At 52.6% G+C, this 16256-nt stretch overlaps 5 protein-coding genes across 5 annotated transcripts; 2 read left to right on the plus strand and 3 right to left on the minus strand.

Annotated features, from left to right (window-relative positions):
• Positions 1–281: 281 nt before the first annotated feature.
• BDV37DRAFT_281681 (uncharacterized protein) lies at positions 282–820 on the minus strand (the record flags this gene model as incomplete). The annotated part of the gene is made up of 3 exons (XM_032086873.1): positions 282–472; positions 574–685; positions 761–820. The coding sequence occupies 3 exons, from the start codon at positions 818–820 to the stop codon at positions 282–284; spliced, it is 363 nt and encodes a 120-aa protein (XP_031942866.1).
• A 190-nt stretch (positions 821–1010) lies between these two features.
• On the minus strand, positions 1011–4562 carry BDV37DRAFT_244761 (putative GTPase activating protein (Evi5)). Its single transcript, XM_032081584.1, has 4 exons — positions 3752–4562; positions 3086–3687; positions 2679–3035; positions 1011–2628 (listed from the first exon to the last, which is right to left on the minus strand). The coding sequence occupies exons 1-4, from the start codon at positions 4145–4147 to the stop codon at positions 1311–1313; spliced, it is 2673 nt and encodes an 890-aa protein (XP_031942867.1). The 5' UTR covers positions 4148–4562; the 3' UTR covers positions 1011–1310.
• A 1723-nt stretch (positions 4563–6285) lies between these two features.
• BDV37DRAFT_244765 (DNA topoisomerase 2) lies at positions 6286–12044 on the plus strand. Its single transcript, XM_032081585.1, has 2 exons — positions 6286–7009; positions 7060–12044. Exons 1-2 carry the CDS (start codon positions 6734–6736, stop codon positions 11857–11859), a joined length of 5076 nt encoding a protein of 1691 aa, XP_031942868.1. The 5' UTR covers positions 6286–6733; the 3' UTR covers positions 11860–12044.
• A 378-nt stretch (positions 12045–12422) lies between these two features.
• On the plus strand, positions 12423–14262 carry BDV37DRAFT_281684 (MFS transporter; the record flags this gene model as incomplete). Its single annotated transcript, XM_032086874.1, has 2 exons — positions 12423–13838; positions 13939–14262. The coding sequence occupies 2 exons, from the start codon at positions 12423–12425 to the stop codon at positions 14260–14262; spliced, it is 1740 nt and encodes a 579-aa protein (XP_031942869.1).
• Positions 14263–14469: 207 nt separating this feature from the next.
• On the minus strand, positions 14470–16233 carry BDV37DRAFT_244771 (putative APSES transcription factor Xbp1). Its single transcript, XM_032081586.1, has 4 exons — positions 15685–16233; positions 15519–15634; positions 15381–15465; positions 14470–15328 (listed from the first exon to the last, which is right to left on the minus strand). Exons 1-4 carry the CDS (start codon positions 16016–16018, stop codon positions 14553–14555), a joined length of 1311 nt encoding a protein of 436 aa, XP_031942870.1. The 5' UTR covers positions 16019–16233; the 3' UTR covers positions 14470–14552.
• Positions 16234–16256: the final 23 nt, after the last annotated feature.

Here is a 16256-nt window from a genome sequence, read left to right on the forward strand (position 1 = left end):
CTCGTCTCGTACAGGTCAATATCGAGGTTTATGAACTACTCAAGGACATTGTATTTATACAGCAATGGCTAGATGAATAGCTAGGCTGAGTTCACTCAATAACTTCCTTCCATTCATAATTCCATAGAAAGACATATCTCCGATTACCCATCCAGAGTTAATAAACCCATTCATTCCATAAAACCAGGGAAATTCCTTATATCATTCAATTCCAGCAAAGACCACACCTACAAACCATTGCATGAACAAGAATTCAATAATTACCAGGGGAACCACAAAAATCAATTCCCAAAAGCAGCCCAAGCCTGCAAAGCCCCCATCAGCGCAACCACGATGCCGTTACTCTTGACTCCGCGTTTCAAATACCACCCGGAGCTAACCCCCACAATAGCCGTCATCAATGCCGCGACAGCCCGGTTAATCGGGTCGTTCAGCAGAGCCGGGTTTTGCGACCAGCTGTAGTTTATCAAAGCTATGGGTTTGTTGATTAGCAATCGTTATTTCATGTTCTCCATTTTTTTAGATGTGTGGGAAGCAATAGAGGTTACGAATTCTCGGTTCTAGAGAACGTACCGTTCATCAGAAAGAACCCACTCCCCTGGAACCAGCCTGCTCGGGCACAGGTGTAGGCAAGATTAGGGAGAGTGCGGGCTTGGGGGAGGGATTGCCAGTCCTTTGCTGAGAGCTTTTTTTTCATATCTATTGTTAGTTTTTGTTTTTTTCTTTTTCTTTTAGGGATTTGTGGTCGAGGTGTATGTACCGTGTGGCCGAGGGAGATTAAGAGCCAGCCTACGGCTGTTGACTGAAGGGCTGTGGGCATCTTGGTTTGGATCTTGTTACGTGAGTTGGAGCAAAGACTATCGTGAATGGTTGAGGGAACTTCAGGGGGATTGAAATGGGATAAATGAATGGTGATTTGTGCCAAGGCCGAGGAACTCGGTCCGTTGGTTGTCGATCTTGCAGTTAGTGGTCGAGTATGTCCGGGATGAATTACGATTTGGGTATAAAATGCGTACATGAATGGAATCAAGGTAGAGAGAAGAGTCTTTGGAAGTTACTGAGCCCGAACTGGTCCGGATGTTTGTCGGTTTCAGCCGCCAGTCATGCTTAGCAACATACTAGTTGAGGGTATACAAGTCAATCCAATATGCACCAGGCCCTCAGATCTCCATGTATGTACACCAGAATATAGCCTATGGTCCTTGGGATATATGCGTCAAATGAACGCCAACCACACCAACTCCGCCATGCAAGGTCAATCGGACAGGACAAACAAACACAACCATATATATGCACCTGATTCCCCGCAATTATTTCTCGGCATACTGTTCGTTGCTGGCCGCCCGGCGACCCCATCCAAAGAAGCCGCCGCCGCCAGTAGCGGGCTCCGTAGATGCCTTATGGAGACTGCCCGCGGACGAAGGGGATCGAACCAGGGAATTCCGGTCGCCGTTCTGCGACGGTGATCGCTGAGACGCGGCGATTAACTTCCTCATTCCCTCCATCTTCACCTTCATCTCTTCCAACTCCTGCTTCGCTACCGCCTCCGCCGTCTTTGCATTGACCAATTCAAGGAGTAGAGCTTCATCTGCAGCCGGTTTGTTGTTTTCCGTCGACAGAACGTTCTGCAAACCGAGACTACTGGTCCTTTTGGTGAAAGTGCTCTTCTGCGAGTTGGTGCGGACCAGTCTCAGCTCGCGCAGTCCGCCTGGGGTACCCTCTCCCGGTTCGCTGACGGGCGAGCCGTAATCTGTTGGTGTCTCGGCACTACTTCGGGGGTTTCGAGCCGTGCGCAATTCGCGCAACATGCGTTCGAGCCGTTGCCGTTCACGGTAGCCATCCTGAATACGACCCCGCGCTTCGCGCACCTGCTCTCGCAGTGAGCTATTTTCTTTCTCGTGCTCGTCAATCCGGCGCGTTAAATCAAGACACCGGCCGGATTCCACAGAGTGCATCTCCTTCCATCGATTGAGGTCTTCCAGAAGCTGCTGCTTGGTTTGGCCGATTGATTCTCGAGCAGGGGCCTCGGTCGCTCCAAATCGCTCTTCCGCCTTGGTGATCAGATCGGTCGGGGGACTGTCGAGCTCCTTAATGTAACCCAGCATCGATTTAGACAGTTCCCGATCGGCTTCACGCTCTTCGCGCTCTTGTTGTAGTTCCCGAGTGAGGTCCGCATGCTGTCGCTGTAAGTCACTGAGTGCCATGAGCAAGTCCTCAATCTGCGTGTGCAGATCGCGATCCTTGTGCTGAGACATGACGGACTTGACACGCGGCTTCGGTGCATCAGTGGACAGATCTGTCGGAGCAGTGCTCGCATCCGACGCGGATTCAATTGAATTGAGCGTCGAGGTCATGCTTTGTTTGGAAGTGGTACGGCGAATGCTGCCCGAGGAGCTAGCGTGGTTGGGGTTGAGGGTAAACGGCTTGGCAGAGGTGTGAGAGCTAGACCCCGCCCAGAAACGGCCCAGAAACCGGGACGCCGCAGCTTGCATCTGGGGGAAGGAAATGCCGGTCGGCACGCCTTGGGACTGGTTGTAGCTGGCCTCCAGAGTCTGGAGACTCTCCTTAGTAACCAGCGACGTCAAGGACACGAAGTCGTTAACGAAATCGTCCGCGTGGCAAGAATATCTATCTCGGTTAGGCTGAGGTTCTCCCGGCGGAAAAGAGCTGCGACTTACGTATCCCATAAGCTCCTCGATAACAACAGCTGCATAACGTCTTCAAACTCTGCGCATGCCATGATCTTTTTCTCATTGCGCTGCATAAGCGACAACGCCACGCGCATCAAAGTTTCGCAGGCGCCTTCGAGGAAGATGACGTCGTAAATCCGGAGAAGCATCGGCATCGGACACGCGACCGCAAAAAATGATAGGAACCATTGCGATACGTAGATCGGCTCGACGTGCAACGATTCCAGGTGCGCATATAAGGCTGGGCGAAGACGGGCGAGAAGATTTTGGAACTGATAAATACGGAGATGGAGCCCAGATAGATCCGGAAGGTAGCATGTGCGCATGTCATAGTGGTCCATGAGCCTAATTCGTCAGTCTGGTTCCAGTTCATGGGGGAGCAAAGGCTGACTTACCGTACAAGGACGCAGAAGGCTTCGGCGTCTGTCATGTGCATCAACAAGGGACCAACCACGAACCCCAGGCCCTGGCAGTAACCAATTTTGGTATCGTACAGACTGAAACACTTGAGTACTCGAGCGAGCATCTGCTGTCCCTCCCCGTTAGGATCGCGGAACATCTCCACATTAGGGAAGCTGCGGCCGATATCTTTCCCGATCAGTCCTTCGTATGGACTTGTCTCGCCGCAAAGTCGCTGGTACTCCGCTAACAATGTCGTATCTCGAGCTCCAGCCAAGCTCGGCCAGACGACCCCCCGCAGAGGAGGCGGGATCCCACTGCGGATCTTATTCGAGGTCAATGTTGGCAGTCGCTGCGCCGTTTGTGGGTAATCGGAGACCAGGGCCGCCCAGAACTCGAGCTCAGTCAACGGGGGCGGAGGAAGTTGGGAGTATCGCAGCGACCGGTGATCATCATTGATCAATTGCTTAACCTGGCGCAATGACTGTGACCGGGACTTCCTCACTCCGCGAAACTGCTGTGCTTGCAACCTCGACTTGGGATCAGTTGCCAAGGCATTGTTTTCCTGCTCCAGCCGAGCTAAGAGAAGCGAGGTAGACTAAAACTGGTCAATTCCTTCTGCCCTGCTTTTTTACCGCCCATCAACATCGTATGATACGCACCTCATCGGACCCCTCCCCACGCGGTTCCTGCTCTTCGGATTTGTCCAATTCCCTCCAGTCCACACCCTCGACCTCGCCGCGGAAGATTTCTTCGCTACTTCGTGAAACAACCGAGGCGCGGTATGTACGGGGTTGCAGAATCGGTTGTTCCGAGTCTCGTGTGGGTGTGGTATTCGTCGGGTCATCCGCATTTACGCTGTCTCCCGGTGGCGACGTCACTTCGATCGGGGTCTGAGGAATGTCAAGCGTCCGCCAATCGGGCTGTGTATGCTCGGAACTCGATTGTACGTCGGATAAGGGGACGGTCACCATTGAGTCGGAATGTTGATGAATCGTAGGGATATTCTTCGGCACGCCGGGCGAATGGATTTGGGTGGTGGGCTCGGAGTTGTCCATGATGTCCGAGTTGCCTTTTCTTTCTTGTTTTTTTAATTTTGATATAGAATTATGGAGGTCAATAGCTCATCCCTCAGGGGAGTTTCTGGCGCTGATGAGATGACGGGGTTTGAGGGGAACGAGGGGCTAACGGAGAGCGAGCAGACGATAAGAAGAGTGGCGACGATCAATCAAAGCAGTGGCTGTCAATAATGACAGCATTTCTGAGTGCGACCACAGTGAATGGGAAAGACGGTGATATCGTAGCGGGGTGCAGAACGAGTGGAAGACAAGTCAAGCACAAAATAAAATAAAAAATCCCAAGAGAAAGAGAAGGGGGGAAGAAAGTTGAGTGATCGGACTCCTGAGGAAGAAATAATGACAGCAGTGTAGAAAGTTGTTTAGCTTGAGTAATTAGTGTCAGTCGCTACAATCGTACTAAACCCGCTAGTATTTCCATAGTCGTTAGTACACGGTCATGACAGCCAACCTCAGGGGAAATTCAAATAATTAGCACTTTCGTCCCCCACCGAGTCCCGAAGAGTCTCGTCTGCCGATCACTTTCAATAATCATCTCCGCTTCTCTCCTCATGGATTTCCTCTTCTTCTTTGTGACTCTCATCGTGCGGAACTGTAAGGATTGTGAGTTGGTAGGCATGATACCATACTCGATCCACCGCCTAGATCAGGTACTCGGTACCTCCAGGCTACTTCCACCCTCAACCGAACCATGGAATACGGCCGGGGCACTCCAAGTCTCCAACCCCGAAAATAGATCTTCTCATTCTCGAATCTCGACCGACCATGGATGGACCACTCAGCCCTCACTCTCATACCACCGGTCAATCTATTGTATTGAGGGGGGTTAATCTCCGAAATTCAAGACGAAAGAAACCCTATGGAAACACCGTGGAATCAGTGGGTGCCCTGGGATTCTCTGGATCCGGTCGATCCAGACCGAGTCTCCACTGCACTATAATGGTCCATAACAATTTTGAACCCTGCAGGTGATGGGTGTGGTTATCCACTTCGATACGGTGAGGAGACGACGACTTAGAGCTTGGACATGGAACCCCCAAGGAAGTCATTGCGGCGATGATCATATCGTCTTTGACCATCGACTGTTGCTGGCCTGTTTGCACTTTACTTTGACTCCCCATGAGCCCTGTGTGGCATACTGTACTAGTACTGTATGTCTGTACTGTACCTGCATGTAGTCCCTGAGGGCCAATCCACTGTACAGACAATAGAAATTCCATGACTGGCTCGTTAATGGCGCTTTCCCCTGAATGTAATAATACTGCCCAATAACGAGTTTCATGCGTTTCGGGTATGATGGCGCTCAGACTGATTGGCTGGTGTGGTCCCTGGCGCGACATCATTGGCCACCATGTAATATCCTCTGTATCGGGTATTGTATGCCAAGGCCAGCCTGGTTTGCTCGCCGTTGGGCAACTTCTCTTTAGATTACCTAGGCGATTATTATTAATCTCCTCAGATAATTAAACAGTAAAAGGAGAATTATGAAGCATGCGGAAGTAATAACAATGGAAACTTCCATCATAACTTTAGAACATTCATTCTCTACAGAGCTAACTCCAACGGGCTAGTGACTCAAGCAGTTAGAGTGCTTGGCTATAGCTTCGGCCGTTTGGAGGCAGTAGTGCTGTTGTGTACAAATATATCTTTCGGGAAAGGGGTAGATATCCGCTGAACCCACTAGTCGTACTACAGAGCCGAACAGCCATTATCGTTCTAGATATAGAATTTCTTTCTGTTCTAAGACAGGATCAGAGCCTTTCAGTCAAACACAAAGGATACATCGACACTGAGTTGTGTAACATGAGCAATACTTCTGTATGGATCATATTGATCAATCTGGTTGTCTAGGGAAACTGGGTGTAGAAGACTGTAACGAATCACGTTGCCCTATTTTCTTATACAAAAGGTGAGAGAATCGTACAATGACGAAAGATAAGGATAGCCGCGTACTCCGGAGGACTCCGTACCCTCGCGATGTTCAGAAATCTTGTCTGGTTCGTGTCCAGACGGACTTCCCCTCCCCCGCGCCCCCTGGATGTTTTGGTTACGGTTTCCCGTTCGGGCACAAGTGTTTAGGGATTGCCCGTTGCGGCCAAAGCTCCGCCACCACGGGGCGGAACAACACTGAACCGATGGCGGAAAGACAGTTTCTGCCACCCACCCATCAGTCGCTATCGGCGCGTCAACAACAGAAAATCAACACAAGCGACGACAAAGGAGGAGTTTCTGACTGGGGGACTTTACTGTGGTTTGTTTGTTTATCCCGAACGCCACCCAGCTTCTCTTCCTTCTTGAGAGGGTTCATATGCCCTCTCTTCTATTTTTCTAATTTTTTGTCATTCGTTGCGCACGTTCAATCTATAATTTCTTCCTAACTGTTCACTTTTCTCACCATGGACGATTCGATATTGGATGATTCCGTCTTTGAGGATGACGGAAGCTCTGACTTTGAGCCAGCTCCCGTATGTTGGACTGTCATGTTGCTCAATCCATCTGTAAATACTGACAGTCGCATAGAAGCCCAAGGCGAAGGCGGCCCCCAAGAAAGCAGCTGTGCCTAAGAAGATGACGCAAACAACCCTCACAAGCAAAGCGACCGGAAAGGCCGCGGCTTCAAAGAAGCGCGCCAAGCCGGACAGCGACGACGACGACATGTCAGACGGCGATCAGCTGGATGATGACGACTCCGTCCTGTCACATACACCCCCGAAGAAGGCGAAGAAAGCCCCCGCAGCGAAGAAGGGCGGCTCCAAGCCTCTCGCAGATGTGGAAAATGAATCCTTCACGAACGATGCTGACGCCGGCCCCAAGGACTCGAACGTATCAGAGAAGTACCAGAAGGCAAGTAGCGTCCCGGACAATTGCCAGTCGCGAGCTAACCAAAGATGCAGCTTACACAACTTGAACATATCATTAAACGTCCGGATACATATATCGGGTCCATCGAACGTACTTCGCAGCTCATGTGGGTGTACAGTTCGGAGACGGAGGGGATGGAGTACCGTGAGGTCTCGTACGTCCCTGGTCTCTACAAGATTTTCGATGAAATCGTCGTGAACGCCGCCGATAACAAACAAAATGATTCCAACATGGATGAAATGCGTGTCACCATTAACCGGGAAACCGGTGAAATCAGCGTGTGGAACAACGGCCGCGGTATTCCAATCGAGATGCACGCGAAGGAGAAGATTTACGTGCCCGAACTCATTTTTGGTCATTTGCTCACCTCTTCCAACTACGATGATACCCAGCAGAAGGTCACTGGTGGTCGTAACGGTTACGGTGCCAAGCTCTGTAACGTCTTCTCCACCGAGTTCAGCATCGAGACTCAGGACTCGCGGCAGAAGAAGAAATACAAGCAAACGTGGACCAACAACATGACAAAGATGGGCAAGGCGAAGATTACTGACGCCAAGGGCGACGACTACACCAAGGTCACCTTTAAGCCAGACTACGCCAAGTTTGGAATGGACGGCATGGATAACGATTTCGAGGCCCTTGTGAAGCGTCGTATTTACGATTTGGCGGGAACCGCGAAAGTGGCGGTCAAGTTGAACGGTAGCCGGGTGCCCGTCCGCAACTTCAAGAAGTATATGGAAATGTACACCAAGGCGATTCGCCGGGAACGTGGGGATGATGGCCCTGCCCCCAAGGATGAGATCATCACCTGCAGCCCCGATCCTCGCTGGGAGGTTGGCTTTGCTGTCTCGGACGGTTCCTTCCAGCAGGTGTCGTTCGTGAACTCCATTGCGACGACCTCCGGTGGTACCCACGTCAACTACATTGCCGACCAGATCTGTTCCAAATTGGCCGATCAAGTGAAGAAAAAGAACAAGAATGGTGCCACGTTGAAGCCAGCTCAGATTCGGAATCACATCTTCATTTTCGTCAACGCGCTCATTGTCAACCCGGCCTTCACCTCTCAAACCAAGGAGCAGCTGACCACCAAATCATCTCAATTTGGCAGCAAATGTGTTCTCGAAGAGGACTTCTACAAGAAGATCCTGAAGACGGACGTCATGTCGAATATTCTGCACTTCGCTCAGCAAAAAGCCGACCAAATGTTGAAGAAGACCGATGGTGGTCGCCGCGCTCGTATGAACAATCCCAAGCTGACCGATGCAAACAAGGCTGGTACCAAGGATGGCCATCATTGTACCCTGATTCTGACAGAAGGTGACTCGGCCAAGGGTCTAGCCATGGCCGGCCGTGCGGTGGTCGGTCCAGATCTCTTTGGTGTTTTCCCCCTTCGAGGAAAGCTACTCAACGTCCGTGATGCCACGTTCGAACAGATCTCGAAGAACGCAGAAATTCAGAACATTAAGAACTTCCTTGGTTTGCAGCACAAGAAAGAATACACGGACACCCGTGGGCTGCGTTATGGACACTTGATGATCATGACCGATCAGGATCATGATGGTTCTCACATTAAGGGTTTGCTCATTAACTTTTTGCAAGCCCAATTCCCGAGCTTGTTGAAAATTCCCGAGTTTCTCATCGAGTTCATCACCCCTATTATTAAAGTGTGGAAGGGTGACCCGAAAAATCCGACGAAACAGCGCTCGTTCTTCACCATGCCTGAGTATGAAGCCTGGAAAGAGGAACACCGACACGAACGCGGCTGGGACCACAAGTACTACAAGGGTTTGGGTACCAGTACCACCGAAGATGCACAAGTCTACTTCCGTGACCTTGACCGCCATCTCAAGGAGTTCCACACCATGCAGGACAACGAGGTGGGACTGATTGAGCTTGCGTTCTCCAAGAAGAAGGCCGATGAGCGAAAGGAATGGTTGCGTCAGTTCAAGCCAGGTACTTTCTTGGATCACTCCGTGTCCAAGATTTCTTACACCGACTTCATCAACAAGGAGCTCATCCTGTTCAGTATGGCGGACAATATCCGTTCGATTCCTTCGGTCGTGGATGGCCTCAAGCCCGGTCAACGTAAGGTTCTCTATACCTGTTTCCGCCGCAACTTGAAGAAGGATATGAAGGTGGTCGAGTTGGCGGGTCACGTTTCGGGTATGACTGCGTATCAACACGGTGACGCCTCCCTGCAGCAGACCATCGTCGGTCTGGCACAGAGCTTCGTTGGGTCCAACAACATCAACTGTCTGGAGCCCAGTGGCAACTTTGGTAGTCGTCTTCAGGGTGGATCCGACTGTGCCAGTGCTCGTTATATCTACACTCGTCTGTCGCCGTTCGCCCGACGTGTCTTCCATCCTCATGACGATCCCCTACTTACGTACAATGAGGATGATGGGGCCAAGATTGAGCCGGAAGTCTACGTGCCCGTGGTTCCCATGCTCCTGGTCAACGGTACTGACGGTATCGGTACCGGCTGGAGTTCATCCATCCCCAACTACAACCCCGAGGACATCGTGGACAACCTCAAGAGACTTATGGACGGAGAAGAAATCCGACCCATGCAGCCATGGTTCCGCGGATTCACCGGTGAAGTTACCGATGTCGGTGGCGATCGCTACAAGTTCAGTGGTATCATCAAAGAGACCGGCGAGAAGGAAGTTGAAATCACCGAACTTCCTATCCGGACCTGGACCCAGGACTTCAAGGACAAGCTGGAGGAGATCATCAAAGCTGAAAAGGCCCCCTCATTCATCAAAGACTACAAGGACTACAACACCCATACCAAGGTACATTTCGTCATCCAGTTGGATGAGAAGAACATGAAGGGTGCTCTGTCGGAAGGCTTAGAGGAGAAGTTCAAGTTGTCTAAAACGGTGGCGACCACCAACTTGGTGGCTTTCGACCCTGAAGGTCGCATCACGAAGTATGCCACGGTTGAGGACATCCTCAAGGAATTCTATACCTATCGCCTAAAGTTCTACGAGAAGCGCAAGCAGTACCAGCTCTCGCAGCTCCAAAAGGAGCTCGACAAGCTCAGCAACCAGGCGCGGTTCGTCCAGGAGATCATCGATGGGAAGTTGGTCATCTCCAAGAAGAAGAAGACTGTCCTGGTCCAGGAACTGAAAGATAAAGGGTACAAGGCATTCCCTAAGGTGGCCGAAGCCGTCAAGGCTGGAGAACAAGAACCGGTCGTCGAGGAAGAGAGCGAGGAGTCTGACTCTCAGGACACCGAAATCCTCTCTAATGCCTACGACTACCTTTTGGGCATGCCCATTTGGTCTTTGACGCAGGAGCGTGTCGAAAAGCTCCGCCGCCAGATTGGCGACAAGGAGGTTGAGGTCGACGCGTTAATCAAGATGTCCAAGGAAGATATCTGGAAGCATGACTTGGATGAGTTCATCGCTGAATGGAGATTCCAGCTCGAGGATGAACATCGTCGCCTGCGGAAGGTGGCTATGATGGGTCGGCGCACCTCCTCGAAGCTCATGACGACGGCGGGCCGTGGAGCTGGAGCGAAGAAGCGCAAGGCCGCCCTTGGAGATGATCCGGATGATGAGGACTTTGCTGCGCCTAAGACGAAGAAATCCGCTGCGGCCAAGAAGGCTGAACCTAAAGGAGGCCTCCTCAGTTACCTGAACAAGCCGGCAGCGAAGTCTAAATCCCCGCCCAAGGAGGAAGATGACTTCGACGACGACTTCGATCTGGAAGTAATTCCCAAGAAAAACCGTGGAGCGTCTAAGTCTCCCAAGGAGGAGGATGAAGATGAGGATATGGGTCTATCAGAAGTCGAAGAGGTCATTCCTAAGAAGAGTCGTGCAGCACCCAAAGCCGCCGCTAAAACCGCTTCCAAAGCGAAAGAAGTGGATGAGGACGTCATGGAAGTCGAGGCACCTCCCAAGAGAGGCCGTCCAGCGGCCAAGGCCAAGGCTAAGCCTAAGCCCAAGGACGACGAGGACGAGGACGAGGACGACGATCTTGATGATGACGATTTCATGGAGATCACGAAGGCCGAGGCTGCCAAGTCGTCCGCTCCCCCTAGCCGGTCTCGCAAACATGTCAAGTATACCTTGAGCGACTCTGACAGTGACAACGGAGATGATCTCCTGGGTGATGTCAGCCAAATGGTCAAGGGCATCGGCGCCAAGGACAGCAGTACGGCCGACTCCCGACTGCTTTTCTCCGAGCATAAGCCCGGAAGCAGCTCTGGATTGCAGACCAGCCCTCCCAAGACATCGAGGATCTCGTCTGATCTTGACGATGAGACTGATTACGGAAAACTCTTGCCCTCAAAATCTCCACGGCGATCGCTGCTGGTGAAGCCCAAGGAAGTGAAGGTGTCGGATGATAACGTCGCCGACGAGGATGACGATGAGCCTGTGAAGCCCGCCGCGAAAGCTAAGCCCGCCGCAAGGGGCAAGGCGGCAGCCACTGCCGCCAAGCCGACCGCTACGAAGGCGCGCGGTCGTCCCAAGAAGGATGCTGCTGCTGTCGCTAAGCCGGCTGCGGCCAGCAAGCAAACCACTCTGTCCCCTGCTGCCAAGGCATACGCTTCCAAGCAAGCGAAAACCACTGCCCGGAAGAAACAGTTAGCGGATGACTTGTCCGATGACGACATTGACGCCATGGCCAATGATATCTTGGACTCTCCCGCTGGGGGCAAGACGGCCGCCGGTTCCGAAGATGAAGAGGTGCGTCCTGCTCGGAAACCCGCTGGTCGGCCTGCGCGACGGACTGCAGCAGCCAAGAAAACGTACGTGATCGAGGATGACAGCGAGGACGGAGGAGACGCCTCGGAAGATGATTTCGAGGAGGACAGCGAGTGAGGTGGCGAGGTGACGGGGAGACGTTGAGCGTCTAGACTTCATTTCGTGATGGTCTCAGGCTATTGCCGGCCATTGTTATTGTGTTCCATATGTCTCTTTCTCTTTCTCTTTCTCTTTCTCTTTCTCTTTCTCTTTCTCTTGTGATTCTTTGAATTTGTAATTTTGGCGTTTGGCCTCGGGATTGCTTCGGCCTTAGGGGATAGCAGTAATAGAAGGCATTTACCACCGAGCACGAACCAGCCATTTGTAAGCCGGCGCGAAGTCCGAAGCCCCACGACAAGCTTTTATTCTCCGACTCGGTACATCGGCCGTAGGGAGGCGGGCCCGATAACCCATTCAGGTAGTCTTGAAGGGTTTCCATGCAGCAACAATCACTGTCTTATCACACTGGATCCTGCTGGGCCCTGCTGGCTCCAGCCCACTAGAACGGTCGAATCGCTCCACTGTAAATCCGAGATAGAAAAAATGGCCCCATTATATTATTCAGCAGCTCACAGGCCCTATATTGAGTGCGATTTCCTCGCTTTCTTTCCTCGACTGTGGCCCGTACTGACTCTCGTACCATGCAGTCCTATCTCCAGTATCGTCGCATCGGCCAGGCCGTGCGCAAGCAGTTTGCTGACCATCCGGAATGGGGCCAGAGCGTACCAGGTGAAAGCAAAGGTACCAGCGGCAACACCAGCGAAAATGACGAGGCTGTCAGGGAGAAGAGACTCGAATCGCGGCCACTGGCGCTGCCCCCCGGCGTACAGCGCAGAGACATCACCGACAGCAGCGGGACGCCCTCGTCGGTCTTCCTCGTCGACTGGGAGCAGGGCCAGGATCCCATGAATCCGCGCAATTATAGCATGACCACGCGAATCACGGCCACCCTGATCGTCTCCGCCCTCGCCTTTGCAGTCGGCGCCGCATCATCCATCGAATCCGCCGTGATCCCCCAAAACGCCGCGGCGTTCAACGTCAGCGAGGTCGTGGCCTCCCTCGCAACAGGCATCTACCTCCTCGGCTTCGCCGCCGGCTCCCTCGTCTCAGGGCCCTTGTCCGAAATCCTCGGCCGCAACGCCGTCTACATCGGCTCCGTCACCCTCTTCATGATCTTCATCATGGCCAGCGGCCTCGCCCCCAACATCGGCGCCCAGCTCGCCTTCCGCTTCCTGGCCGGCGTCTTCGGCTGCCCGCCCCTCACCTGTGCCGGCGGCACCATCGCCGACCTCTGGAACCCGCTCGAGAAAACCCTCACCTTCCCGCTCTACGCCATCACCTCCTTCGGCGGGCCCATCTTCGGCCCCGTCATCGCCTCCTATATGGGCCAGGGCACGCTCTCCTGGCGCTGGACCAACTGGATCATGCTGATCATGTCCGGCCTGGTCATGGGCCTCATCCTCCTCTTCCAGCCCGAGACGTACGGGCCCCTCCTGTTGAAATGGAAAGCCGCCCACCTGCGCCAGGTCACCGGCGACAACCGCTACCGCTCCCAAATGGACGTCCAGAAGATCGCCCTCCTCGACCGCATTCTCGGCGCCTGCAAACGCCAGTTCGCGCTCACCGTCCACGAACCCATTATCCTGCTCATCTCGCTCTACATGACCGTCATCTATATCGTCTTGTTTACCTTCTTCGACGGGTATCCGTTCATCTTCCAGGACGTGTATGGCCTCAGCCAGGGGTTGACCAATATCGTCTGGGTCGCGATGTATGTCGGCATTGCCGCGGCGGGGCTGTGGGTTCCTGTTGTTTATGTGTGGACTAAGAGGGAGTTTGAAGCTGCTTCTACTTCTTCTTCTAACACTGGAGTCTCGAGACCAGGAACAGATGCAACCGTCAGCTTAGAAGGATCCCAAGAAGACGACGACCAACAACAAGAAGAAAATGCGAAGAAAACCCCCCACCCAACAAGACCCGAAAACAGGCTCTGGTTCGCCATGCTCGGCGCCCCATTCATTCCCATCGGATTATTCTGGATGGGCTGGACAGACTACGTACGTTCACTCCCCACCTTTTCCCCCTCCCCCCAATGTCATATCCCCAGCATGACAACCCTTAAATCAACCTCTCTAAACTAACCAAATAAAAAAATAGAACCACATCTCAATCTGGTCCCCAATCATCGCCTCCGCCGTCTTCGGCTTCGGGACCATCACCGTCTTCATCTCCAGCTACATGTACGTGATCGACAGCTACGATATCTACGCGGCCTCCGCGCTGGGCTTCATGACTGTGTCGCGGTATTGTGCGGCAGGCGGCATGACCGTCGTCGGCATCCCGTTCTATCGTAACCTGGGCGTCCAGTATACGCTTACCATCTTGGCGTGTATTAGTGTCTTGATGACCCCCGTGCCGTATGTTTTTTGGTATTGGGGGGTGAAGATTAGGGGGTGGTCGCGTTTTGCGGTGGATTCTTAGGGTTTTTTTCTTTCTTTGTTTTTGGGGGTTGTTGGTGATTGAGGGTTAATGATGGAGAAGGGGGAAGGGAGGGATTGTGATATTTATGGGTTGAGTGTAGAGATGGATCAATACATAGATAGATGACTAGATGAGTAGATATAGATCTGTTAATCATAATAAAATGTTTAATTCAAGTCAATCACTACACAATACAAGACCTAACGCCGACCTGTCTATGTTTCTCGTTTCTCGTCTCGTGTCCTCACGGTAAGTAAATAAGCAAACCAGTATACTCGGAGAAAAACCGGCTAAGCAGACGCCCTGCGTCTCTTCCGCCCCCTGTCAACCCAGACATACTCTTCGTCACTGCCGGTTGCCTCCTGCATGCATAGACTAAGCAGAGCATGTGCAGCCTTCACCTCCCGGGCGAAGAGCGCCGATCTGTACTTCCGGGCGCGCGTCCCGATATTGTATTCGTCATCATCAGTCGTTGTATCCTGTGGCTGGATGGCATGACCATCGCCACCGTCGCTAGCGTGATACTCATCATCAGTGTCGGATAGACCCTCGGTCGGTGTGTCCATACTCTCAGAGTACGGGGTAGAGGAATGTGTTCCCTCAGAACCACTGTCGTCGTTGGTCTTGCCGCGCACTCTCGAAAGAGCAGCCAGGACCTGCCGTGGGCTCGAAGACGCTGCTTCCGTGCTGCGGGGTGTGTTCACCGGGGTGAATGTGTTGTGGATCGGACTGTTTGGCATCCCATTATATGTGTCTGGGGTGTTGCAGTCCAGCGATGAGGCAGAGCGATCGGGCTCGCCATGGGGGTGTGTAGGATGGTGCAAGATAGGTGGGAGGGAGGTGACTTCCGGAGAGTGAAGCTCGAGCATTCGGTAGTAGTTCGCGGTGTCGGTCGCCTTTTGCACGATGTCCCGATCTATGAGCATGTGTCCATATTGACTGGTGTTGGTGGGGGGCACGCATAGGGATGGGAAGTCAACGCCGAACAGCGGCGTGAGCGCGTGGCGGATATTCCAGCAGAATGTTGCAGCAACAGCCTTTGCGGTTTCGAGGGGCATCCAGTATCCTGTCCAAAGTTAGTTGGTTTGGAACGATGGGCAATGGGAAATGATCGGTACCTTGTGCTGCGAGCGCCCCGCCTGTGATATTGTGACAGATGTCGCGAAGACCGGGGTTCGCATTCAGGACTTTGGCAGGAGTGGTCTAAAATCCTCCGGTGAGTTCGATTCCGTGTCAGGTGTCATGGGCATACATACCTTGGAGTATTGTTGACACTTGAAAAGATGCGTTGTACGGACAAGCCCGATGTTATAGTCCCACGTCACTGTCCATTGCTTCTCCTGGCCCGGGATCTTGAACGTATACTGGAACACTGTAGATTATCAGAATCGCTGTCTTCGTGCGCATACAAGTACAACATACCTTCAAAGCTTTCCCGTCCAGTCTTCTCTTGGAACGTCTTCTTGTCGCTGTTATAGGGTATGTGTCTAGGATATTCGGCGATATCCCCCATGGGTTGGAGTTGGAACTCGCGATGCGCTTGGGTTAACGCTTCGTCGCGTTCCTCACAGGGTGGATACCGCAGCTCTCCCCTAATTTTTCCCCTCTTGAAGATGGGAGCATCTTTCGCGATCTTCGGTTTCTTCTGACGTGGTTCACTGCGAGGAGCCGCGTCGGAGCTCGTCGGAGCCGGGCTTGGGAGAGAGAACTGACTTGCGTCAGGGAGCGGGTTCAGAAGCGATTCTATGGATGCCATGTCTCGATAGAGTTTGGAAGCAGCAGTGGCTCTAGGTACTAGTGAAGCATGAAAAACTGTCGTCCCGAATAAAGCGTCGGTGAAGGTGGCAAGATGACAAGGGATTTATCTGACTTCGCAGGAATAGCGATCCTTATTAGGTCCTCAACCACAGATAAACGGTTCTAGAGCTTCTGGCCAGCATCAGGGAGGCGCGAGACAATGACGGAGGCAAAAAAAAAAAAAAAGAAAGAAAAAA

This window comes from Aspergillus pseudonomiae (assembly GCF_009193645.1).
Source record: "Aspergillus pseudonomiae strain CBS 119388 unplaced genomic scaffold BDV37scaffold_22, whole genome shotgun sequence".
NCBI classification, from domain to species: Eukaryota; Fungi; Ascomycota; class Eurotiomycetes; order Eurotiales; family Aspergillaceae; genus Aspergillus; species Aspergillus pseudonomiae.